Source organism: Biomphalaria glabrata, chromosome 5, assembly GCF_947242115.1.
Source record: "Biomphalaria glabrata chromosome 5, xgBioGlab47.1, whole genome shotgun sequence".
Taxonomy (NCBI): Eukaryota; Metazoa; Mollusca; class Gastropoda; family Planorbidae; genus Biomphalaria; species Biomphalaria glabrata.
Window position 1 is genome coordinate 26,260,723 of NC_074715.1, and position 26,316 is coordinate 26,287,038.

Sequence of the window (26,316 nt, forward strand, 5' to 3'; positions counted from 1 at the left end):
AGTTCAGACAAGTGATAGGATCATAGCGTAGAGACTAGTTCAGACAAGTGATAGGATCATAGCGTAGAGACTAGTTCAGACATGTGATAGGATCATAGCGTAGAGACTAGTTCAGACAAGTGATAGGATCATAGCGTAGAGACTAGTTCAGACATGTGATAGGATCATAGCGTAGAGACTAGTTCAGACATGTGATAGGATCATAGAGTAAAAAAACAACAGTATTTCTAATTGCACAGATTTATATTGTTAATCTAGATCTAGAACAATGTTAATTACTTGACTGGCCCAAATTAATTGATACATTTTTTATAAGCTTTGTTGTTGTTGTTTAAAAAGTATGTGTTTTTTTGTATTTTTCTTGTTTACATTATATTGTTATATTGTGGATTTTTTGTTGCTGTAAAAAATGGTATTAAAAATGTCAGTGTTAATTGTGTGTCCATAAAACTAATCTAGTTACAAGATGACTGCAGCAATGAAAATATTATGTAAGAAAAATAAATCTATCTTTGTCTTTACCCCTTTACAAATCGGATTGATTTTGCGCTTTTCATATTTACATATTCCAGTGAAGATAATATAGAATGTCCCAGTCCTATGAGAACCTTTGAAAACTACGATACAGATACAATTAGGCCGATAAAAACAAATTATTGAACATTATAAAATGCAATTTGGACAAATTATTGAACATTATAAAAAGAAATTTAAGTCTCAGAAATCCAATGTGATTATGATTTATAAACTACACCATACAAATGACATAGACTTATACAGATCCCTTTTTCCAAATAAGCCTACTATTTGCTTTAATTATGACATGATTTTATTTATTGGTGAAAGAAGAAGCTGACGTAGTCCACAACACGTTGATTGTTAAAGTTGGCCTCGTTAATATTTCTTGGTTCATCCCCATAATGAAATTCTCTAAACCCCATTTCTCTAACTCTTGAAATAGTCTGAAAGAATAATAATAACATTAATAAGAAAGAATAATAAAAAAAATATTTATTATTTTTGTTTTCAATTTTAAAAAAATAGATCTAGAAACAATCCGAAATAACGAGAGAAAATCTTGAGAAAAAATATACTCGATATAAAAACAAACAAACAATAAGAAATAAAGTCCCATTAAAAAAAATATACTGCTAAATTAACACACAATTTACAAAGAGAAGATCTATCTATAATGAGTAGGTTTACTTAAGTATCCATCTATGGTATGGCCTTTTGTACATTCGAAATACATTGGGTTAAACCTTCAAACATGCATACTTGCTAATGGCCTTTAAAGTATGCACAATACTTGCTGCTGGCCATTAAAATAAGATAATAATATTCACTAAAATTACCTGATACAGATAGACGTATTCATTTTAATTACCTGATACAGATAGACATATTCACTAAAATTACCTCATACAGATAGGCATATTCACTTTAATTACCTGATACAGATAGAAGTGTTTACTAAAATTACCTGATACAGATAAACGTATTCAGCCCTGGCTGGAAAGGAAGGAAATAAATGGTACTCGATCAAAAATTGTCGAACTTGTTTCAGAACATCTGTCTCTAACAAGTTATCAACAACTCCCCATTCATAGCCTTCAATATCCATTTTCAGAACATCTATAGTCCTCTAGAAAAAAAAACATAACCATGAATACTATATTCTGATATGTAATAAGTTGCACTAAAATATGTCACGAGAGTAATATGTGAGGTTGTAATGCATACATGTCATGTGATTAAATATGTTTATTTTTTCTCAAGAATAAACATCCTCAATATCTATCTATCTATCTATCTATCTATCTATCTATCTATCTATCTATCTATCTATCTATCTATCTATCTATCTATCTATCTATCTTGAAATGGACAATTTATTTCAATAAAAAAAATAAACTGGACAATTTATTTTAATTTTAAAAAAAGTTTGAAATGGACAATTTATTTCAATAAAATAAAGTTTGAAATGAACAATTTATTTCAATTTTTAAAAAGTTTAAATAGACAATTTATTTCAATTAACAAGAAGTTTGAAACGGACAAATTATTTAATATTTAAAAATGTCACCTCTTCATGTCCTAACTCTTTTATCACTGACTTCAATGTTCTCATTTTCCAAGATTGGACGTTTTTCACATAGACGTCTTTTCTTGGCTCGTAGGCATCGGCGTTGACATTGCTGAGACCCCACTTATAGAAATAGGAAAAGTTTCCATTCTTCCTCTTATGTGTCTCCATGTTCATACTGGTGGTGTAACAAAATATTTTTTGGCTTATTGTCACTCTTAGCTGATAATTTAAAAAAGGAATTAAAAAAATTGTAAAGATACGATTCAGTTACAAATTTCTAGTTATTTTTTCTTTATATTCAAGACCAAGGAGACCGTCCTACTGCCCACGGGACATACTCGGCCAACAACGCGCCCTAAATAGCAGGAAATCTGCATTAAAAAATACACAATGTAAAATACAAATGGTAGTGATTCTATCTGATAAAATGTATTTAGTAAAAGAACTTAGTACACGACGCCTCACATAGAACTAAATGTTTCAGGACCATTTGCTAGAAAATATGGCTCGAAAAAAAACATGGCCAAAATGGACCCAATCATTAATTACTCCACTGCCCAAGAAAGGAAACTTGAGAGAATAAACTATATATATTTTTTATGAAAAAACTGCTTGCATAAGTGATTTAAAAAATTAGATTTTTTCGCTTTCAGAAAAAAAAAAGGTAAGCCGTTGCATCAGAACTTTGAATGGTCTAAAATAGTGTGATGTCGGATTTTCACTATCTTCTATAGATTATACGAGATCTAAACGGGACGGACGGACAGACAGGCGCACATAACTAATAGCCTCTTCTACCCTTTCGGGGGACGCTAAAAACATTTCAGTGTAAATAAAAAAGTAAAGTGTACTATTTTGATATTTAACAATTCCAGTTCACGTAATAATATGAATATTTTATGCATACTAAAAATTCTAAAGAATTTTTTTTTGTGTGTAATTGTAATAATTATTATGATAGAACTTACATAACTTAGCTATACAAGTGTAATCAAATTTTTTTTTTTTACAACAATCTAAAACAATTTGCATAAATATGTTAAAAATATGGTATATTATTATTGCCCCTTCTAAAGAGCCTCCCGTATTTGTTACTATTAATAGTGAATAGTTTTAAAAGTGGTGTATTTTTATGAAAACACTGCTTGCATAAGTAATTTTAAAAATTAAAATTTTTTCTTTCAGAAAAGAAAAAAGTAGCCGTTGCCTCAGAACTTTGAATGGTCTAAATATTATGGTGTCAGATTTTCTCTATCTTTTCTAGTTTACGAGATCTAAACGGAGAGGATGGACAGACGGACAGACATTTCACACAAAACTACAGCATCTTTTCCTCTTTCGGGGCCGGCTAATAATGCTAAGTACAGGCAGGCTTCAGAGCAGGTAGAAGTACTGTTGAGCATCACGCGATGACGATTATGGTCAATACTTGAGTCAATACTTGACTCAAATCGCAGACCACTTGAACTGCAGAGCTTTCAGTTTCTTACAGAAATTGAATCTTAACCTTAAGTTTGTTTGAGTTTCTCATGGTCAAGTCTGCTGGTATACGTCTTTAGGCTTGTGTTTCTCATGGTCAAGTCAGCTGGATTAAGTCCTAAGACTTATGTTACTCATGGTCAAGTCCGCTGGTTTAAGCATTAAGGCTTGTGTTTCTCATGGTCAAGTCTGCTGTTGTTAGTCTTGAATAGCTAGTAAATATTTTTTAATTTGAAAAAATGGAATTGAAATTTATACTTCGGAGAAATCAACTGAATGTCATCAGGAAGTAATCAGCTTCAAACAATCAGAAAAAGAGAATACGGACACATTTCGAGCTATACAGACAAGCCGAAAAGGATAGGCATCGCTGATCAAGAGAGACTATTTCAAGGGGACAAAAATAAATATATATTTTGTTGGGCGATAGCAATTCATCAATGATGTTCCTCCCGTTATCTAGGTCAGGGTTTTACTTCAGTATAAACCCGAAACTCCCCAGCACTAACTACGCCCATGGATGAATCCAAAGATGTCGCTAGATTAAATATACAACTATCAATTGTTTGTTAAACATATGTTACCAGATTTGATAAAAGATTTAATAATGTGGGCATGTTTGAATGGACCTACTGCTGGAGATTTATACACTGTATCAATGATTGCTTTACACTTGAAGAGAAAGGTTGGGAGAAATATGTGTACAGACAATTGTCGTGCATTGGTAGAAAATATGAACGCTGGATACAGTGTTTATAAACAAGTTCTAAGAGTCATCAGTAGTTTTTGTTTTGTCATGGCACGTTGGTGTTGGGAAATATTTCCATAAACTTGACAAAATGTTAAAAAAAAGCTTTAAAACTCCACGAAGTGTTCCGTTACCTAAAAGTTAGGAAATCACGAGAAGTAGATTGTAGAGGAAGTACTTCATCAATGAATGAACTGATAGAACGGCCACTTTATATTTAAAACAATTACATCATAGAAAATGGTCATGTAATGATTATAAAGTTTATAAAGTTAAACGGTTTAATCATTTATTTTATTTAAATTAAATAAACAAGTCACTCTGTAACAAATTAAAAACAGATTCGGTGAGGAGCAGAACATTAAATATTGTATAATTTTTTTTTTTTAATTCTCATTGACCCTTCAGATGTTAGTTAAGATATAGTTGGGCTTATAAGTTAATGAATAAGGGGAGGTACCTTGGATCAAAGGAATGGACCTCACATCCTAATGAAACCATAGCATCGTCAAAAGAAAAGTCATAGTTGATACTGTAGAAAAAAAGAAAGATATGCGAACAATAGATGTAGGGCTTATAAACTTATTTAAGTCATGATCATGTAGATGTTATACTAGTTTAATATCACGAAAATAATATAAAGATTTTATTCTAGCAGTTAGTGATTTACAAATACTTTCTAATATAGACAGGATAAAACTAAAAATACTTGCGATATAGGCAAAGCTTATACTAAGTATGATTGTATTGATTAGTTTGGATCTGTCATGTAAATACATTAAACTTGTAATAGATATTGACTAACGATAATAAATCTGTGCGATTTCATGGTTTTGGCTTTCTCACAGCGCTTTGATCCTATCACTTGTCTGGACCACTTCCCTATGGCAGGCAGGTAGAAAGGCAGGTTTTGATATTTTCAGAAAAAAATACCAGAAACTATAAGCTATAAACTATCAACAACTATAACACTATCTCCGTCGATACCAAAAGAAAAGATGTTCACACTACATAAGTCTTGCCGATACTTTTATATCGATAGTTCGACTAACGACTTGATACCACAGGATAAGGAGGCCGATTTGAGGTTTGTGTTTCTACACAAACTGTCTGTGTAACCTTGTTACTTTGAAATGTTGCTTTAACCTAATACGAAATGATAGCAGCAAACCCTTTTACAACATTTGAACTACAAAAATATATGCTTCTATCGATTTAATGCTAATTGTGAGCTTGCAAGGGCGCTCTTGTCTTCTTGTTCAGAAATGGAATCAGAAATAAAATGTTCATTTATAATGGAACTATCTATTAACACATTTATTAATCAGCATATGTTTTTAAAAAATGACACTAGTAGTTAAAGAATGAGAGTAACCCAAACTAAGATTTCTATTGCCAGACTCACCCGAATGAGTAGACCAGACATGGAGGGCTGACTGTGTAGGGTGGGTCTTGACAAATATGCCAGTTTCCCATCGGCTTGACCTGCTTACAGTCATATCTCTTTGGTCCGTTATAGTACCTGTGGATGTCAATTTATAGTACCTGTGGATATCAGTTTATGGTACCTGTTGATAGATCGCCGCTTTAATGTCAGTTTGTAACAGACAAGAGATAACTATACAAACTTCTGTACCTGTGGATATTACTTTATGATACCTGTGGAACTGTTAGGGAACTGTTTTGACGTTGTCGTTAGGGAACTGTTTTGAAGCTTTTGTTATGGGCATCTATTGTTACGTTGTCGTTAGGGAACTGTTTTGACGCTTTTGTTATGGGCATCTATTGTTACGTTGTCGTTAGGGAACTGTTTTGACGTTGTCGTTAGGGAACTGTTTTGACGTTGTCGTTAGGGAACTGTTTTGACGTTGTCTTTAGGGAACTGTTTTGACGCTGTCGTTAGGACCAACTGTTTTCAGGCTGTCGTTAGAGGAATGTTTTGGATGCTGTCGTTAGAGGCAACTGTTTTGGATGCTGTTGTTAGGGGCGACTGTTTTGATGCTGTCGTTAAGGGCAACTGTTTTGAAGCCGTCGCTAGGGGCAATTGTTTTGAGGTCGTCGTTAGAGGAATGTTTTGGATGCTGTCGTTAAAGGCAACTGTTTTGATGCTGTTGTTAGGGGCAACTGTTTTGATGCTGTCGTATGGGGCAACTGTTTTGAGGCTGTCGTATGGGGCAACTGTTTTGATGCTGTCGTATGGGGCAACTGTTTTGAGGCTGTCGTATGGGGCAACTGTTTTGATGCTGTTGTTAGGGGCAACTGTTTTGATGCTGTCGTATGGGGCAACTGTTTTGAGGCTGTCGTATGGGGCAACTGTTTTGATGCTGTTGTTAGGGGCAACTGTTTTGATGCTGTCGTATGGGGCAACTGTTTTGATGCTGTCGTATGGGGCAACTGTTTTGAGGCTGTCGTATGGGGCAACTGTTTTGATGCTGTCGTATGGGGCAACTGTTTTGAGGCTGTCGTATGGGGCAACTGTTTTGATGCTGTCGTATGGGGCAACTGTTTTGAGGCTGTCGTATGGGGCAACTGTTTTGATGCTGTCGTATGGGGCAACTGTTTTGAGGCTGTCGTATGGGGCAACTGTTTTGATGCTGTCGTATGGGGCAACTGTTTTGATGCTGTCGTATGGGGCAACTGTTTTGATGCTGTCGTATGGGGCAACTGTTTTGATGCTGTCGTATGGGGCAACTGTTTTGAGGCTGTATTTAGGGGCAACTGTTTTGTGACTGTCGTTAGGGGCATATGTTTTGAGGCTGTATTTAGAGGCAACTGTTTTGAGGCTGTTGTTGGTGCACATTTTGTGACGACTAGATGGTACTGCTGTTTTGGTGGAAACGTTATAGACCCCCCCCTTTTTTCCCTTTTAGTTTAATTTCCTATTATTTAGGCATGTAAACATAAGTACTTTTCTTTGTTCCTCTCAACTTACAGTTAGGAACTTAAACAATTTAATAATGAACTAAGCAAAAAAAAATTATACCAGTCAATTATGGCTGCAGCTTGCCACCAAGTCTGAATGGTGATGACGTTGTTGGGGTCCGCTTCAGGTGTTTGCGTTTGGTTCTGAGCAAACATTTTGTTGTAGTTTTTCAGGAAAGCTGGTGTTTAGAAAACAATGCTTATATTTTATATTTTTGAAAAGTATATCAAACAAGATTACTACACTGTGGTCCACCCGGCAGGTAAAAAGACAGGTTTAAATATTTTCAGAAAGAATATCAAAATGAAATTCATTCAAAGGCAAATGAACAAAATGTATCACTTACAAATAAGCTTTTTTAAAAAATATTATTTTTCGAATTATTTTTTTTCGGCGTCGATCCTCAAAGACTTAATCTAAATATGTGGGGTATCTTCAAATCGTTTTATTAGCAATGTAATAAGGGCCTATAAATTCATATTAGAATATTTTTTAAGTAAAGCATTATTGAAAAAGTAATTTTTTAATAGGATGAATAATGAACTGTAGATGTCAGGAGAATGCGTTTCTGCAGTGAAAAATGCAAGACCCCAGACCCCCAAGCTATCAAGAGAAAGGGCTCAACATGACTGTTTTTTTTTTATTTCGCCGAAAGTTGAGAAACACAGTTTTTTAAAATTCTCATATATATTCTAATATTTATATATGCTGTACGCACGTTTATGCATAGGGTTAGGGTTAGGGTTTACTGGGCGTTAGGGTAAGAGTTTGGAAAAAAATCGCCCTCCCCACTTCAAAGTTCTGGATCCGCTGTTGAATATATATATATTGATAGAAAGAGAGAGAGCATTCCTTGTCTCGTTGTATATGATGATTGCTTTCGAAAAGAGACAGAGAGAGAGAGAGAGAGAGAGAGAGAGAGAGAGAGAATATGCTTTTGAGTTATTATTATTTTGAAGCCTATGCAATATAGAATATAGATAGCTTTTGTTATTTCTATACAGCCTACAGTTGTTTTTCTTACAACAATCTGTATTTAACTAAAGCTTTCTTTAAATTCCCATGATGGTGATTGAGCGATTCAATTGAAAACTCCGACATTTATGTGATTTATTGCTTCGCCGTGCTAGAAATAAGAGAAAAGCGAAGTAACAAAAAAAATATTTTATAAAGACGAATAGTTTCTCTGCACAATAGTCAGTGTATCTTGTAGACATGTCTAGTTTTAGGTTAAAAACAATAATTTAAAAATTATTTTGCGCAGATTTTCCTAAAATCAAAGCTTATAGAAAACAACTATTTTAAAACTAAAGATATTGTGTTTTTTTTTATTTCTATACAAACTATTTTCCTCCTTTGTTTGGGAAGGGGTGTTTGAAGTTTGTACACATTAGTTCTCCCACACCCAATCTCGGAACAAGCTGAAATTTTGCACAATTATTATTTTTTACCTGACAAAACAAGAAACAATGAAAAAAAACAACAACTATTAATTAGTTAATAAACTATTGGTAATAAAGTATTTTGTTTGGTATCTTGAACAAGGGAAAGGAATTGTACTTGATTGAAGTGATGGTATAAGCTGAATTAGTCCCCTTTATAGATTGTCGTCCGAGGCTTATTACAAATTTAATTACATGAATAATCCAAACTAATTGATACACTTAATATAAGCTTTTTTTTTTAAGAATTTGTTTTTATTTTGCCTGTTCGTCATGTGACACTGACTAAAAAAAGAATCAGTCACATGTAAGAGAAAAGATGTGACACTGACTAAAAGAATCAGTCACATGTAAGAGAAAAGATTTTAACCCCCAAAATAGAAGTAAAACTGTATTGTAAATATGAGCATTATTTCGTTTTAAACTAAGCACCATACCTGCTGCTCTTGAATTATCAATATAGTCTCTCCATTTTGTATCCTTTTTTTCACTACTTGTTGCTTCCTCATGGATTCTCTGGGTAATATTGACTATGTAGAGGACGGTAATTGCGATAAATGTTACAATTATAAATATCAGCAGCTTCTTTGATTTGTACGTTGAAATAGATTTAGTCCTATAAAAAAACATTTGTAGTATCATGATTATTTTGATTGTAGTTTGAATCGCAAAAAATAAACGCAAATCCATAGACTTATATATACTATAATTTCTTCTGCCAGCGTTATTCTCTTTTCCTCAGCAACCTGTGCGCCAGTTTTCACAGCGCGACGCCATGATACTCTTTCATGCGCCTCTGTCTCCCAGGTGGCTGGGTCTATGCTGAACGCATTCAGAGAAGCTTTGAGGGTGTCCCTAAAGCGTTTTCTTTGACCGCCTTGAAAGCGCTTTCCTTCTCTTAGTTGGCCATACAAGAGTCGTTTAGGGATGCGGCGGTGGCACTGCATCAGGATTGTGTGGATGCTTTGCAGACCCGCTCTTCGAAGGTCTTCATCATCTTGTATTTTGTCCTGCCATTGGACATTCAGTATTTTTCGTAGACAAGTCATGTGGAAGTGAAGCACATTACAAGTTAATATATTTACTGGCTGTGCTTAGGTGCAATTCTGAAATTTATTTATTATCCTGTAAAGTTTTTGTAGTTGTGTGCATTTTTTCATAAGCGTATGTTTTAGTAGTTGTTGTCTTGGTCTATCAGCTTATGTTTTTGTAGTTGTTGTCTTGGTCTATCAGCTTATGTTTTTGTAGTTGTTGTCTTGGTCTATCAGCGTATGTTTTTGTAGTTGTTGTCTTGGTCTATCAGCGTATGTTTTTGTAGTTGTTGTCTTGGTCTATCAGCTTATGTTTTTGTAGTTGTGTCTTGGTCTATCAGCTTATGTTTTAGTAGTTGTTGTCTTGGTCTATCAGCTTATGTTTTTGTAGTTGTGTCTTGGTCTATCAGCGTATGTTTTTGTAGTTGTTGTCTTGGTCTATCAGCTTATGTTTTTGTAGTTGTGTCTTGGTCTATCAGCTTATGTTTTTGTAGTTGTTGTCTTGGTCTATCAGCTTATGTTTTTGTAGTTGTGTCTTGGTCTATCAGCTTATGTTTTTGTAGTTGTGTCTTGGTCTATCAGCTTATGTTTTTGTAGTTGTGTCTTGGTCTATCAGCTTATGTTTTTGTAGTTGTGTCTTGGTCTATCAGCTTATGTTTTTGTAGTTGTTGTCTTGGTCTATCAGCTTATGTTTTTGTAGTTGTGTCTTGGTCTATCAGCGTATGTTTTTGTAGTTGTGTCTTGGTCTATCAGCTTATGTTTTTGTAGTTGTTGTCTTGGTCTATCAGCTTATGTTTTTGTAGTTGTGTCTTGGTCTATCAGCTTATGTTTTTGTAGTTCTGTCTTGGTCTATCAGCGTATGTTTTTGTAGTTGTGTCTTGGTCTATCAGCTTATGTTTTTGTAGTTGTTGTCTTGGTCTATCAGCATATGTTTTTGTAGTTGTTGTCTTGGTCTATCAGCTTATGTTTTTGTAGTTGTGTCTTGGTCTATCAGCTTATGTTTTTGTAGTTGTTGTCTTGGTCTATCAGCTTATGTTTTTGTAGTTGTGTCTTGGTCTATCAGCTTATGTTTTTGTAGTTGTGTCTTGGTCTATCAGCGTATGTTTTTGTAGTTGTGTCTTGGTCTATCAGCTTATGTTTTTGTAGTTGTTGTCTTGGTCTATCAGCATATGTTTTTGTAGTTGTTGTCTTGGTCTATCAGCTTATGTATTTGTAGTTGTGTCTTGGTCTATCAGCTTATGTTTTTGTAGTTGTGTCTTGGTCTATCAGCGTATGTTTTTGTAGTTGTGTCTTGGTCTATCAGCTTATGTTTTTGTAGTTGTGTCTTGGTCTATCAGCTTATGTTTTTGTAGTTGTTGTCTTGGTCTATCAGCTTATGTTTTTGTAGTTGTGTCTTGGTCTATCAGCTTATGTTTTTGTAGTTGTGTCTTGGTCTATCAGCGTATGTTTTTGTAGTTGTGTCTTGGTCTATCAGCTTATGTTTTTGTAGTTGTTGTCTTGGTCTATCAGCATATGTTTTTGTAGTTGTTGTCTTGGTCTATCAGCTTATGTTTTTGTAGTTGTGTCTTGGTCTATCAGCTTATGTTTTTGTAGTTGTTGTCTTGGTCTATCAGCTTATGTTTTTGTAGTTGTGTCTTGGTCTATCAGCTTATGTTTTTGTAGTTGTGTCTTGGTCTATCAGCGTATGTTTTTGTAGTTGTGTCTTGGTCTATCAGCTTATGTTTTTGTAGTTGTTGTCTTGGTCTATCAGCATATGTTTTTGTAGTTGTTGTCTTGGTCTATCAGCTTATGTATTTGTAGTTGTGTCTTGGTCTATCAGCTTATGTTTTTGTAGTTGTGTCTTGGTCTATCAGCGTATGTTTTTGTAGTTGTGTCTTGGTCTATCAGCTTATGTTTTTGTAGTTGTGTGTCTTGGTCTATCAGCATATGTTTTTGTAGTTGTTGTCTTGGTCTATCAGTTTATGTTTTTGTAGTTGTGTGTCTTGGTCTATCAGCGTATGTTTTCGTAGTTGTGTCTTGGTCTATCAGCTTTTGTTTTTGTAGTTGTGTCTTGGTCTATCAGCTTATGCTTTTGTAGTTGTGTCTTGGTCTATCAGCTTATGCTTTGGTAGTTGTGTCTTGGTCTATCAGCTTATGTTTTTGTAGTTGTTGTCTTGGTCTATCAGCTTATGTTTTTGTAGTTGTGTCTTGGTCTATCAGCTTATGTTTTTGTAGTTGTTGTCTTGGTCTATCAGCTTATGTTTTTGTAGTTGTGTCTTGGTCTATCAGCTTATGTTTTTGTAGTTGTGTCTTGGTCTATCAGCTTATGTTTTTGTAGTTGTGTCTTGGTCTATCAGCTTATGTTTTTGTAGTTGTTGTCTTGGTCTATCAGCTTATGTTTTTGTAGTTGTGTCTTGGTCTATCAGCGTATGTTTTTGTAGTTGTGTCTTGGTCTATCAGCTTATGTTTTTGTAGTTGTTGTCTTGGTCTATCAGCTTATGTTTTTGTAGTTGTGTCTTGGTCTATCAGCTTATGTTTTTGTAGTTCTGTCTTGGTCTATCAGCGTATGTTTTTGTAGTTGTGTCTTGGTCTATCAGCTTATGTTTTTGTAGTTGTTGTCTTGGTCTATCAGCTTATGTTTTTGTAGTTGTGTCTTGGTCTATCAGCTTATGATTTTGTAGTTGTGTCTTGGTCTATCAGCTTATGTTTTTGTAGTTGTTGTCTTGGTCTATCAGCTTATGTTTTTGTAGTTGTGTCTTGGTCTATCAGCTTATGTTTTTGTAGTTGTGTCTTGGTCTATCAGCTTATGTTTTTGTAGTTGTGTCTTGGTCTATCAGCGTATGTTTTTGTAGTTGTTGTCTTTTTCTATCAGCGTATGTTTTTGTAGTTGTGTCTTGGTCTATCAGCTTATGTTTTTTTTGTAGTTGTGTGTCTTGGTCTATCAGCGTATGTTTTTGTAGTTGTTGTCTTGGTCTATCAGCTTATGTTTTTGTAGTTGTGTCTTGGTCTATCAGCTTATGTTTTTGTAGTTGTGTCTTGGTCTATCAGCGTATGTTTTTGTAGTTGTTGTCTTGGTCTATCAGCGTATGTTTTTGTATTTGTTGTCTTGGTCTATCAGCGTATGTTTTTGTAGTTGTTGTCTTGGTCTATCAGCTTATGTTTTTGTAGTTGTGTCTTGGTCTATCAGCTTATGTTTTTGTAGTTGTGTCTTGGTCTATCAGCTTATGTTTTTGTAGTTGTGTCTTGGTCTATCAGCGTATGTTTTTGTAGTTGTTGTCTTTTTCTATCAGCGTATGTTTTTGTAGTTGTGTCTTGGTCTATCAGCTTATGTTTTTTTGTAGTTGTGTGTCTTGGTCTATCAGCGTATGTTTTTGTAGTTGTTGTCTTGGTCTATCAGCTTATGTATTTGTAGTTGTGTCTTGGTCTATCAGCTTATGTTTTTGTAGTTGTGTCTTGGTCTATCAGCGTATGTTTTTGTAGTTGTGTCTTGGTCTATCAGCTCATGTTTTTGTAGTTGTGTCTTGGTCTATCAGCTTATGTTTTTGTAGTTGTTGTCTTGGTCTATCAGCCTATGTTTTTGTAGTTGTGTCTTGGTCTATCAGCTTATGTTTTTGTAGTTGTGTCTTGGTCTATCAGCGTATGTTTTTGTAGTTGTGTCTTGGTCTATCAGCTTATGTTTTTGTAGTTGTTGTCTTGGTCTATCAGCATATGTTTTTGTAGTTGTTGTCTTGGTCTATCAGCTTATGTTTTTGTAGTTGTGTCTTGGTCTATCAGCTTATGTTTTTGTAGTTGTTGTCTTGGTCTATCAGCTTATGTTTTTGTAGTTGTGTCTTGGTCTATCAGCTTATGTTTTTGTAGTTGTGTCTTGGTCTATCAGCGTATGTTTTTGTAGTTGTGTCTTGGTCTATCAGCTTATGTTTTTGTAGTTGTTGTCTTGGTCTATCAGCATATGTTTTTGTAGTTGTTGTCTTGGTCTATCAGCGTATGTATTTGTAGTTGTGTCTTGGTCTATCAGCTTATGTTTTTGTAGTTGTGTCTTGGTCTATCAGCGTATGTTTTTGTAGTTGTGTCTTGGTCTATCAGCTTATGTTTTTGTAGTTGTGTCTTGGTCTATCAGCGTATGTTTTTGTAGTTGTTGTCTTCTTCTATCAGCTTATGTTTTTTTGTAGTTGTGTGTCTTGGTCTATCAGCATATGTTTTTGTAGTTGTTGTCTTGGTCTATCAGTTTATGTTTTTGTAGTTGTGTGTCTTGGTCTATCAGCGTATGTTTTCGTAGTTGTGTCTTGGTCTATCAGCTTATGTTTTTGTAGTTGTGTCTTGGTCTATCAGCTTGTATTTTTGTAGTTGTGTCTTGGTCTATCAGCGTATGTTTTTGTAGTTGTGTCTTGGTCTATCAGCTTATGTTTTAGTAGTTGTGTCTTGGTCTATCAGCTTATGTTTTTGTAGTTGTGTCTTGGTCTATCAGTGTATGTTTTTGTAGTTGTGTCTTGGTCTATCAGCGTATGTTTTTGTAGTTGTGTCTTGGTCTATCAGCTTATGTTTTGTAGTTGTGTTTTGGTCTATCAGCTTATGTTTTTGTAGTTGTGTCTTGGTCTATCAGCGTATGTTTTTGTAGTTGTGTCTTGGTCTATCAGCGTATGTTTTTGTAGTTGTGTCTTTTTCTATCAGCGTATGTTTTTGTAGTTGTGTTTTGGTCTATCAGCTTATGTTTTTTTGTAGTTGTGTGTCTTGGTCTATCAGCATATGTTTTTGTAGTTGTTGTCTTGGTCTATCAGTTTATGTTTTTGTAGTTGTGTGTCTTGGTCTATCAGCGTATGTTTTCGTAGTTGTGTCTTGGTCTATCAGCTTATGTTTTTGTAGTTGTGTCTTGGTCTATCAGCTTGTATTTTTGTAGTTGTGTCTTGGTCTATTAGCTTATGCTTTGGTAGTTGTGTCTTGGTCTATCAGCTTATGTTTTTGTAGTTGTGTCTTGTTCTATCAGCGTATGTTTTTGTAATTGTGTCTTGGTCTATCAGCTTATGTTTTAGTAGTTGTGTCTTGGTCTATCAGCTTATGTTTTTGTAGTTGTGTCTTGGTCTATCAGCGTATGTTTTTGTAGTTGTGTCTTGGTCTATCAGCGTATGTTTTTGTAGTTGTGTCTTGGTCTATCAGCTTATGTTTTGTAGTTGTGTCTTGGTCTATCAGCTTATGTTTTTGTAGTTGTGTCTTGGTTTATCACCTTATGTTTTTGTAGTTGCAAGTTTCTTAGCGTTTGAGTATTTTATGTATTATTGGTCATTTACAGTTTTCTCGGAGTGTTAAGTAGCTTAGTCCAATGATTTTACTACCAGTGTCCAGCGTCTGTACTTTTTTGTAATTAACCTTAAGGCTATTTATTTTGGTTGGTTCTAGTTTTTTATCTAGTTATGCTTTATTGAATAGAAGAATCCCAGAAAAAGGACGAATATTCATATATTGGTCAAAGCAAATTAAATATGACTTTGTTTTTTGTTCATGCTTGATTTTTTTTAAATTGACCTCTTTACGATTGCTTTGATTTTTACATTATTTCATTTATTTGGGATTCCATGATAAATTATTGTATAACATTAACTGGTTAACTATGAATAAGATTTAGTTTTATTGTATTATTTCTAATACTCTTAAAAATTTGCATATGTTTCTGTATTTTTCATAAAATGTTACTATCTTTTTTTTATTGTTATAGTCTATATACTGTGTAATAATTTTTAAAAAGATCTAAAAGTTGTTCCAATACTAATGCGATTAAGTCAAATATGAACATTGGAAAAAACTGTGGCTTAAGACTGCTCTTGAAAGATACCAGACTGAACACAGTTCTAAATGCTGGTAACACCTGGCTTGTCTAGTTTTGTAATTCAGACGTAAATCCTTTGATGGAATACTAAAGATATTGAAGCGTAGCCGATGATTCGTGAAATAATATTCAACAAACCAAAACCCACTTGTAGAAAATGAAATAATTGAATATCACAGACTTTAATTGTATAATAAATAATGCAACATAAAATGGTAATTATAAATTGATCCACAATGAACATTTCCTTTTGTCTATTTTTATACCTTGTGATATGACAGTACATAACCTCCCTCTATTCTGTGTTATGATAGAAGATAGCCTCCCTTGCCAGCCAGCTATAGACCTGGTATGAGAGCTTAAAGCTAGCGGAGCCCCAGCGTCAATTTCTTTTTCCTGCAATCGAAACTTAAAAATGCATTTCCTAAGCTGATTACAGCGCGATATTCTGCTTTTCGTCTAAGAAAAAAAAAAGCTCAGAAACTTTTTTGGGAAAGGGACGAGGTTGAACCTCAAAACTGTATTTTTGCATTATAATTTTATTAGATAAAGGGGGGGGGGGTTAAGCTCAAACCACCTTTTGGCTAACCTGAGGGCCAAAAAAAGCGGAGGGGGTGAGCATCAAAATCATTCTCCATTAAAAAGCTCAAGAAAAATAATGTCACCAAATACCCCCAGCATCCTCTGGGAAGATTTTTTTTTGGTGGGCCGGGAAGGGTATTTAAATAGCGATCTCCGAACCCCAACCCCCCTTCCGGTACACCCATGATAAGGTACATAATAAGTAGAATAAGAGGGACAAAAATCATAGTTTTAAAAAGGAGAAAACAATAACAGTGCATTGTTAGAACAAGCCTTGTAACCTTGTTGTATTTTATTTTTTTCAGATATTTCACCATATGAATTTTTAAAAAAGGGATTCTGAAATTCATTTGGTATCCTAAGATGAATATTAAAAAAAAAAGATCAATGTAGTATATGTTGATTGACTAACAACATTGAGGCCCAAACAGCCAGGCTTGAGGGGGATTCATTCTCTTTGAACTGATTCGATCTAACTTTTTCTTTTAAAGTCCCTTAACATTTCTAGGCTTATAAGTTGTTGTTTTTATCTATAAGGAAGTAGCCGCCTACACTCTAAGTAGATTTTGGTCCGCAATGCTCTATCAAGAAATGACGTTTATATTATTATGCTCGATGTGTAACATTATTAGATTTCCCTTACTACCTACGTCATTTCAACATGTCCCCTCAACTTCGCCATAACGCGATGAAATAAAATCAACAACAATGATCTACAAACAAGTATATAAAAAAAAATAACACCAATTACAGACAGTTTATTATTATTTTACTTACATTCTAATAGAATATTCCCAAACACATACGCACGCACGACACCATAACCCCCGACAACTAGAAGGAACTATTGGTCGCTAATTTTAGCAAAACCGATGTCAGCTTGCCCTATGAACAGATTAGAAGCGGATGCGTGTAGCGAAGTAATATCGTAGCGACAGTACACATAATGTTGATCTAGATTATTTTTTATATCTTTATTTTTTAAATTATTCAAGTTGAAATGGTCTTAATGTAATGTTTTGAGCGCTTATTTAGAATCTTTTTGCTTTTTTTTTTAAATCCATGCAAGCTACTTCTGTTCATCAAAACCTATGAAGTTCATGTCTTATTCTTTTTTGGTCTGTTAACTTCCAGAACACCAAAACGATAATTCTAAAAGAATTTTTTTTTCATGCAAACTCAGAGGCGGCTCTGAATGGGTCCAAAACCTTAAGCTACTTCAATTAAGGATAGTATGTTGGCCTGTCTGTATGTCTGAATGTCAAAATGGTGTAATAGCTTTACTTATGACGAAATTATTGCGCTGGAATATTTTTACAAAATTGGATTAAAATGATTCTAATGTGTCTAGTTTCTTGTATGTTCCTTATTTCTTTATGTTTATTTAGGGTCTACAAAAATTCACTAGAACAATGAAAATGATAATGGATAAAACCCACTGACTAAAAGTGTCAAAGAAATATAGTCTTATAAAACAATATTCTAGTGGTAACTTCGACTCATACCTAGTCTTATGTACTTTAAAAAAAACAACTAACTGTCAAGTGCCGAATCAAAGTTTGCGAGTTGCCCAAAAATAATTAGTATTTGTTGGGGAGTAGCTCCACTGGCCCAGCTTCAGGAAGGCAGTCTTGAAAAATGTAGAATAAGATTTAGGCTGTAGTCACGATAGAACACAACAAGAAAAATTCGACGAGACTATACAAATAATAGGTAACCATATAATCTTCTGCGTTCATAAGAACTAAACCTAGCAGAGTGGTTATGGTGTTGGCTTGAGAAGGCCTAAGAAAGCTTAAGCCATGAGTTCGAAATCAGGTCGTTTCCTCTTTTTTTTTTTTATTTTTATAAATGCTTTTTTATTGTTAGTCTAGATCGATTTAATTATATGATTGATCCAAAATTATTGATACAACTTTGCTTAACATAAGCTTTTTTGTTTTGAAATATTTTATTTCCTATTTTCTAGTTGCTAGAACTGCTTTGCCCAACAGCGTGTCTATGATCTTGTTTTGAATGTATGGGGAGAGGAAAGTATTTGTGATTGAAGTGTTCTTTATAACTTCTTCATCGGCTTTTAGAAAAGCACAATTATTTTTCAACTTTGGTGTTGCTCATGTGGAGCCCAATCTTACAATGAGACCCCTACGCTCCATGGTTACTACTTCACTGGATGAGGGTCTAAATGGTAGTGGGCCCGCGTTCATTCTTAAACAACTTGTAGCAAAAGTCAATAACAGCCTAGACCCTCACCAATTTGCATACAAAGCAGCTAGAGGAACTGAGGATGCCATTCTATTGCTTTTGGACCAGCTTTATAAGCATCTCGATATACCCAAAACATATGCACGAGTCCTCTTCGTAGATTTCTCCTCGGCTTTCAATACCATACAGCCACATCTAATGATAAACAAACTGAGTAACTTAAATGTAAGCCCTTACTTGCAAGCATGGGTTCTAAACTTTTTAACCCAACGGCCCCAGTATGTTAAAGTCAACAACACCAAATCGTCAACTCGAGTACTATGTACGGGTGCTCCACAAGGTTGTGTACTTTCTCCTGTGCTATACACTCTTTACACTAATGACATAAGAAGCATCTATGACTCAGTTAAACTCATTAAATTCGCTGATGATACTGCCATAGTCGGTCTTATTTCAGGAGACGAAACTCAGTATCGAAGCTCGATAGAAGAGTTTACAAACTGGTGCACCGACAACTTTCTAGAACTGAATGTAACAAAAACTAAAGAACTTATAATAGATTTTAGAAAGAAAAAACAAACTATACGTGAACTGCAAATAAACACTACATCTATAGAACAAGTAAAGGCATATAAATATCTAGGCATTATCATCAACAACAAGCTTTCATGGGAAGACCACCTTGGAACTCTGACAAAGAAAACAGCCCAGCGACTCTTTTTTCTATACAAACTCAACAGTTTTAAATTAAACAAGAAGATCCTTGAGACATTTTACGGCGCGACAGTACAAAATCTGCTAACATACGGAATAAGTTGTTGGCAAGGCAACGCCTCATCTAAACTGTTGCAACGTCTAGAAAACATCATTAAAAAAGCATCAAAAATTACACTCACAACATTACCACATTTAAAGGAACTTTTTGAACAAACGTGCCTAAGAAAAATCGAAAAAATCTTGGAAGACAACGGCCACCCGCTCCATCAGAACTACGCCAGGTCGTCGCGAAGTGGGCGACTGCTGTCAATCAAAACAAGAACGGAGCGGTACAAAAACTCGTTCGTACCTCACTCGGTCAGACTCTATCACCGCCACTCACTGATCAGGGAACATGAAATGCACCAAGATACCTGTGTGTAGTCGCTGAATGAACTCTTTATGTTGTCTGTTGTATTTATGTGTATTTTTCTGTTGTGTTGTCTTTATATGAGAAACGAGTCCTTGTAATCACAACAAATTTCCGTAAGGATCAATAAAGCAGTCTTAGTCTTAGTCTTAGTCTTAGTCTTGAACCCTTCGCGCCTCGGATGCTACGCCACTGTAATACCACACAGACATTGACACATATTTGCTTGTGACACTAAGGAGTTTCTTGTGAAGTTATTATTTTATTTTATAATTTATTGTTGCAAGATTACCTTTTAGAACAGCACACGTCAGCCTTTACCGCTTTCGTCTCTCTCTCTCTCTCTCTCTCTCTCTCTGTCTCTCTCTAACACACAATACTCAAGATCAGGCAGGACAGATTTTTATGAAGGGCCGAATTTTTATCATGCTGACTACTTCAATACAATAAACAACAAAAGTTTCATTGAACGAGAATAAAACTAAAAAGTAACAATATCTTCATGGATGAATATAACTCTACTGAAAAAAACGAGAATAATAACGACTTACCAAATGTATAACCTTCAAAGAACCTTTCGCAACCAATGTATCCAGTTCCACCCAGTCGTGTGTGTTGCTGTCACTGCCCGCCAATAGAAGTGGTTGCTCACTAGTACTACAGAAGTGGTTGCTCACTAGTACTACAGTAGTGGTTGCTCACTAGTACTACAGAAGTGGTTGCTCACTAGTACTACAGAAGTGGTTGCTCACTAGTACTACAGAAGTGGTTGCTCACTAGTACTACAGAAGTGGTTGCTCACTAGTACTACAGAAGTGGTTGCTCACTAGTACTACAGAAGTGGTTGCTCACTAGTACTACAGAAGTGGTTGCTCACTAGTACTACAGAAGTGGTTGCTCACTAGTACTACAGAAGTGGTTGCTCACTAGTACTACAGAAGTGGTTGCTCACTAGTACTACAGAAGTGGTTGCTCACTAGTACTACAGAAGTGGTTGCTCACTAGTACTACAGAAGTGGTTGCTCACTAGTACTACAGAAGTGGTTGCTCACTAGTACTACAGAAGTGGTTGCTCACTAGTACTAGAGAAGTGGTTGCTCACTAGTACTACAGAAGTGGTTGCTCACTAGTACTACAGAAGTGGTTGCTCACTAGTACTACAGAAGTGGTTGCTCACTAGTACTACAGAAGTGGTTGCTCACTAGTACTACAGAAGTGGTTGCTCACTAGTACTACAGAAGTGGTTGCTCACTAGTACTACAGAAGTGGTTGCTCACTAGTACTACAGAAGTGGTTGCTCACTAGTACTACAGAAGTGGTTGCTCACTAGTACTACAGAAGTGGTTGCTCACTAGTACTACAGAAGTGGTTGCTCACTAGTACTACAGAAGTGGTTGCTCACTAGTACTACAGAAGTGGTTGCTCACTAGTACTACAGAAGTGGTTGCTCACTAGTACTACCACTGAAAATGTTCAGACACATGGCGAGTATCCTAACAGCGGACAGACACCAACTCAATGGTTGGTTTGGGTATTCATGGGACCTAAGTGGGTCTCTTTAGTGGGCAAAGCTGGGCTGATTGGGGCGGCCTTGGCATGATGAGTCGGGCCGTGAGAGCATCTGCTTACGTTCACGAGATAGATTCTCGTCTGCTTAGAAAAGGAACGCGTAGTTCCTAGTGACAAGTCCGACAATGGGATGTAAATAAAGCTTCGTAAAACCATTCCCCACTGAGGAAACTCTAGCCTCACAGCCAACTCCCCGTCCTCGAATTTCGGACCCTCAGATAAAGGTAAAAATTGCTCTAGAAAACTCCATCTGACATTCGAACTATCTAGAAGTTGGCGATTGAAAACGTATGTAAAGGAAGACCTCTATTCGGCGTTTGTCTTTTGGTTCTGTTTGAACATGGAGATGGAGTGAAGGAAATGACTACATTTGATGTACTCTTGTAATTTCGAGACGAAACTAACATTCTAATTCTAAGTTTTATTCTATGCACTATTTCTTTAGGGCTCAGTTTTACGCGGGTACGGAAACGTGAAATCTACACAATGCCAGCGTAAAAAAAAATCTGATGAGCATAAAACAACCGACACACGCAATTTTAGAAACCCAGATCTACCAAAAAAACAGGCGTAATAGGAGAAAAAAAAAAGAAACTCCACCAACTTAAGACAACAGCACATTATGCTGGAGAAGGCTCTTTGTTCACAGAACGGCAACGTTCAATATTTTTGCCCACCGGCGAATCAAATGCTATCGACGCATTCTGTGTTGAACACAGCATTTGTGTTTAGATATAGTCTGAGAATAGGAAGAAAGTGTATAAGTGTAAGGGGGTGGGGTGTTATTAAGTATCGACCATACGCACGATGATGGTCCTCACACGAAAACCTTCGGCACATTATATGAGTAAGGAGATTCACCTCCCCCCCCCCCCCCAGGGCTCGGCTTCCGTGTATGAGGAGGACGTCGTTAGCTCAAGGAGTAAGTGTCTCACCAAACACGGGTGTGAATAAATGATCACCTTTTTGTTGGTGCCTTCTGGTCGAAGGTCTCATGCTGGACACGGTATAAGGGCCTGTCCCGGGACACTTCGACGAGAAGATGTAATTTTGGCATATCCCCTACGGAATAGCCGCTATTGCCTTGATGCTGTCGTCTGTCAATTTAATGTTGCATTCAGTCTATTGATAGATTATCTAGGCTTTTTGTATTTAAAGTAAATCGTATCTAAATTACATCCAAATTATTCAAAATTTAGATCTTAGATCTAGGAGAGATATATATATATACAGGGCCGCCGCGAAGGTTGTGGCCGCTTGCGTGCTAAATTTAAAATGCCGCCCTCCCCCCCCCCCCCAATTTTTTTTTCTCTCTAAAAAACAATTCCTTTAAGACTGAGCTGGACGCTGTTCCAAAAGTGACCTTTGATTTAAATCCATTTTTTTGTAGACCATTCCATTTTTTCCTTGTGTATTTGCACCGCTGTTGTATCCCTCAAATAAGACTATGAACTATGCACTAGGAACAATTTTGAATATACATGCCTACAGAAATCTGAAATATTGGATCTTTGTAATTAACATTAAAAACTAATCTCATTATATGACTACTCGCTTATCCTCCTGTATTTGCGACGATTATAATTGATGAGCTGCGGCGGCTATATTATAATGAACAGCGTAAATGATCATGATCTATATACAATTTCTAGATAACTTTGACTGCTCACAGTGTTACATGGTCTGGGCGTGGGTAGGTTCACGTGTTTGTTAAAGTATAATAATAAATAAAATCTTGAAATACAAAAGCCATCAGAACTTTTCAACGTTCGTAAACTTTCATAATAATTATCACGATTGTATTTTGGAGAGATGTGCATTGTATCCACATTCCACAATCATCTGACATACACGGATTCAGAGTTGCCTACAAATTTATCCAACAAATGAAGCAACTCAGCCCTGAATATTTCTCATGAGTTTAATACAGAGTAAGTAATCCAAATTACAATTCACTTATACAATGACTTGAAATAAAACATAGTAAGGCAGTGTTTCTCGCATTTCCGGGTGGCGACTCCCTAGATAACAACATTTTCGTTCGAGCCCCTTTTAGAAGCTGTAACAATAGGGAGGTCAGGGATATTTTTTTTTTTTTTTTAGAATGAAGTAAAAAAAAAGAAACTTAGTCACAACTTTTAGGTTTTATTTTTCATTTAGCCTTCTTTAATTTAGCACTGTGTCTAGAAATGATAGAAACCAAATTAACGTCTTGTTTACACAATTTGTAAGCCTTGTAAAACGTTCCTCCTGAAGGTAGAACTGAAGATACGGCAGGTTTCCACTCAAGTCGGCGAGGGGTCGGAACTTTTTTTTCGCCGCCCCCCTTTCCCGTTGTTGGTTGGTTGTTGGCTTGTAGCTCAAGACAGCTAGTACAACTGAACCGTTGTTGGTTGGTTGTTGGCTTGTAGCTCAAGACAGCTAGTACAACTGAACCGATGTTGGCTTTTTATATTGTTTAATAACTAAACTTTAGAAAACTTGAACAAACTTCTTTGTGAACAAAAACTCAATAGAACTGTTATTATTCAAGATTTTACTTGAAATGAAATATAGATCTAATAGTAATAAAATAAACTGATAATTAAACAAAATCTACCTCACAAAAAAAAGTCTTTACTCTTTCATGTCTTAAGATCGTCTCACATTTGCACTAGGCACGCTAGTTTTATCATCGTCACTGCATAACCACCAATCAATCGCTTAACCTGCTCTTTCCGACGCCTAGGAAACACTCACACTCCATAACACCCCTTTTTTGACTTTTTAATTACCGGTAATAGATCTACTTATAGTGCGGGCTATTCGACTCAAACAAATATTACAACAACCGCGAAAATTCAGGGCCAGAAATGAGTAGGTGCCTATGGAAAAACCCGTGGGATTCACTCGTACACTGCTCTATTTTTTGGTTCCATTTCCAAAATAATTTCTCATGTACGAATATCGTTTACATTTTCAAAGGAAAATGGAATAATTAGAATTGATATAAAATATTTAAGAACATTGTTTATTTAACTAATTTTTTTTTTAAAGTAGCCTTGGAATAAATTTGGCCGCCCCCTAAAGTCTGCCGCCTGTATATATCTTAAGAGTGCTACATCAGAAGTTTAGTTTATATAGATCTACATTCCTACAAATCAATGCTGAACGATTATCTAAAATCGTCAGGCTATTAGTTTGTAACCAGTTTGTTTTGAAGTTAAGAGCAATGCCTGGTCGTGCGGTTAGCGTTCTGAACTGATTATCTCGACGGTCCCGGGATGTTTGTTTGTTTGTTTTACATGTTTCGGATGTTCCTTCAGAGTTAAAGATAGTTTACTTCCTAGTCCAAATCTCCCGCAGGACAACGGGGGATGGGAACGGGCAAGGTTTGAACTAGGGACCATCCATAAATCCGAACGACAGTCTAGTAGACAAACATCACAACCAGGCAGGGTTCATACACTGCTCGCTGCCATCCTCCATCGTCCAGCGAGAAGTTAATTACTTTCAACTTAGAAGAATATCCGAAACATGTCAAACATAAATAAAACATTTTTTTTTACAACGGCAAATAAATCTTTGAAACATTATTACTTTTGACCATCAAAATTAAATCACGTCTTGACTATTCCTTGCGAATAGGCGGATCCGACAGGGATCCGACTCTGACGGAGGCGCCTCTGAGTGTGTGTGATAACACAAACTCTCTTTGTAATCTTGTTTTTTATCACATGGGAAATAACTGGTAGTGGGCCATAGTACTTTTTTTTGTCTCTTTTTATAAGGATGCTTTCAAATATAATATATATATAATTGAATGTTAGGTGCGTGTATGTATCTGTGTATATATGTCTCGCATAGAAATCAAAACCGTTTGACTAATCTTGATAAAATTTGGCATAAAATTGTAAAAAAATATATTTATATCTATTAAAGAACGAAGCTTATAAACAAATGGAGTAAACCCGTTTTCACGGTAGTTTATATGAATATGTCGGCTAAACCCATTTCCACACTCTACTTTTATTTTGGAGACAAAATGAAAAACAAAACAAGATTACAAAGAGAGTTTGTGTTGCCACACAAACTCAGAGGCGGCCCCCGTGGGAGACGGATCCCTGGTCGACTGAGGATGGCATCGAGCAGGGTATGAAACCGAGACCGTAGAGATAATCAGTCCTGCGCGCTAACCGCACGACCAGGCAATGCTCTTAATCTAATGACAAACTGGTTACAAACTAATAGCCTACTATTGATAATATACCTACACATTACGGAATGACAACTACCGGATATGTACAATATGTCAGAAGAGCGATTTTAGATAATCTTTTGGTATTGAGCATTTTCATTTAGGCCTAAATGGAACTAGAATAAGGATGTAAATCTACCTAAATTAAACTACTAATTTAGCACTCTCAATATCTATAATTCTATATCTACTAGATCTAGATCTAAAATATATATTTGGGATAATGTAGATGTAATTTAGATAAGATTTATATAAAAAACACTAGATAATCAATTAATAGACTAATTGCAATATGAAATATTAAAATAGTAGATTAGTTTTAGTATTTTATAACATTGCAATATTGACATATTGACAATCTAGACTTTAGAAATAAAAATCTACTCTTTAAGCCTAGAAATTAAAATTATAGATCTTGATCTAGTCTAAATCATGGCTGTCTGGTAGTGCGGTTTGCGCGCTGGACTGTCGTTTGGATTCATCGATGGTCCCAGGTTCAAACCCTGCCCGCTCCCATCCCCCGTCGTCCTACGGGAGGTTTGGACTACAACTCTGAAGGAACATCCGAAACATGTAAAACAACAAACATTCCAAACTAGACCAATAAATTCTAAATCTAGATTCTATGATGATTTTAATTAGAACTTAAAATCTAAATCTAGTTTTAAAAATCTAGCTCTAGTGTAAGAAAAAAATCTAGATCTAGTGTAAAAAATCTAGCTCTGGTGTAAAAAAAAATCTAGATCTAGTGTAAAAAATCTAGATTAGATCTAAATCTAGCTATTATGTCTTTTTAAAATGCAAGTAACATTACGAGGTTTAATAAACATTACTATACCGAGTTGTTTTAGCATTTCATTTAAAGAATTTATTCCATATAACGTCAAAGGAAAAAAATCCAACACGTCACACGGCCTAGTTAAAAAATATCATCTATACGAGCAGCTTGTTGAGGGTTCATAGACATTGGTGCACCGAGTGATTTCTTTTAGCATTTCATTTAAAGAATTAACTCCATATGACGTCAAAGGAAAAAAATTCCATTACGTCACACGTCCTAGTTAAACTAAGAAAATGTCATCTATACG

General features: G+C 35.5%; 2 protein-coding genes across 3 annotated transcripts in view; one reads left to right on the forward strand and one right to left on the reverse strand.

The window, feature by feature from the left end:
• LOC106061757 (uncharacterized) overlaps positions 1-26,316 on the forward strand; it is an 88,913-nt gene that overhangs the window by 16,369 nt on the left and 46,228 nt on the right. The window contains exon 12 of one of the 2 annotated variants that reach the window (XM_056030176.1): positions 9,424-9,872. The exons of the other annotated variant lie outside the window; for it this stretch is intronic. Coding sequence (XP_055886151.1) covers positions 9,424-9,460 — 37 coding nt within the window. The 3' untranslated portion in view covers positions 9,461-9,872. Of the gene's footprint in view, positions 1-9,423; positions 9,873-26,316 lie in introns of those variants that run through there. 2 annotated transcript variants of the gene reach the window in all.
• Positions 725-17,040, reverse strand: LOC106061747 (probable methyltransferase-like protein 24). The gene is made up of 8 exons (XM_013219954.2): positions 16,869-17,040; positions 9,119-9,297; positions 7,300-7,417; positions 5,722-5,838; positions 4,777-4,848; positions 2,087-2,264; positions 1,484-1,645; positions 725-962 (listed from the first exon to the last, which is right to left on the reverse strand). Coding segments are annotated over exons 1-8 (957 nt in total). The 5' UTR covers positions 16,871-17,040; the 3' UTR covers positions 725-833.

Bases quoted from the DNA above. Each gene is read 5' to 3' on its own strand.
- LOC106061747 (XM_013219954.2), bottom strand. The intron at 4,849-5,721 runs GTGAGTCTGGCA...TTTTTTCTACAG, and splicing joins TGTCTGGTCTACTCATTCGG to TATCAACTATGACTTTTCTT. The intron at 963-1,483 runs GTAATTTTAGTA...TTATTCTTTCAG, and splicing joins AATACGTTTATCTGTATCAG to ACTATTTCAAGAGTTAGAGA.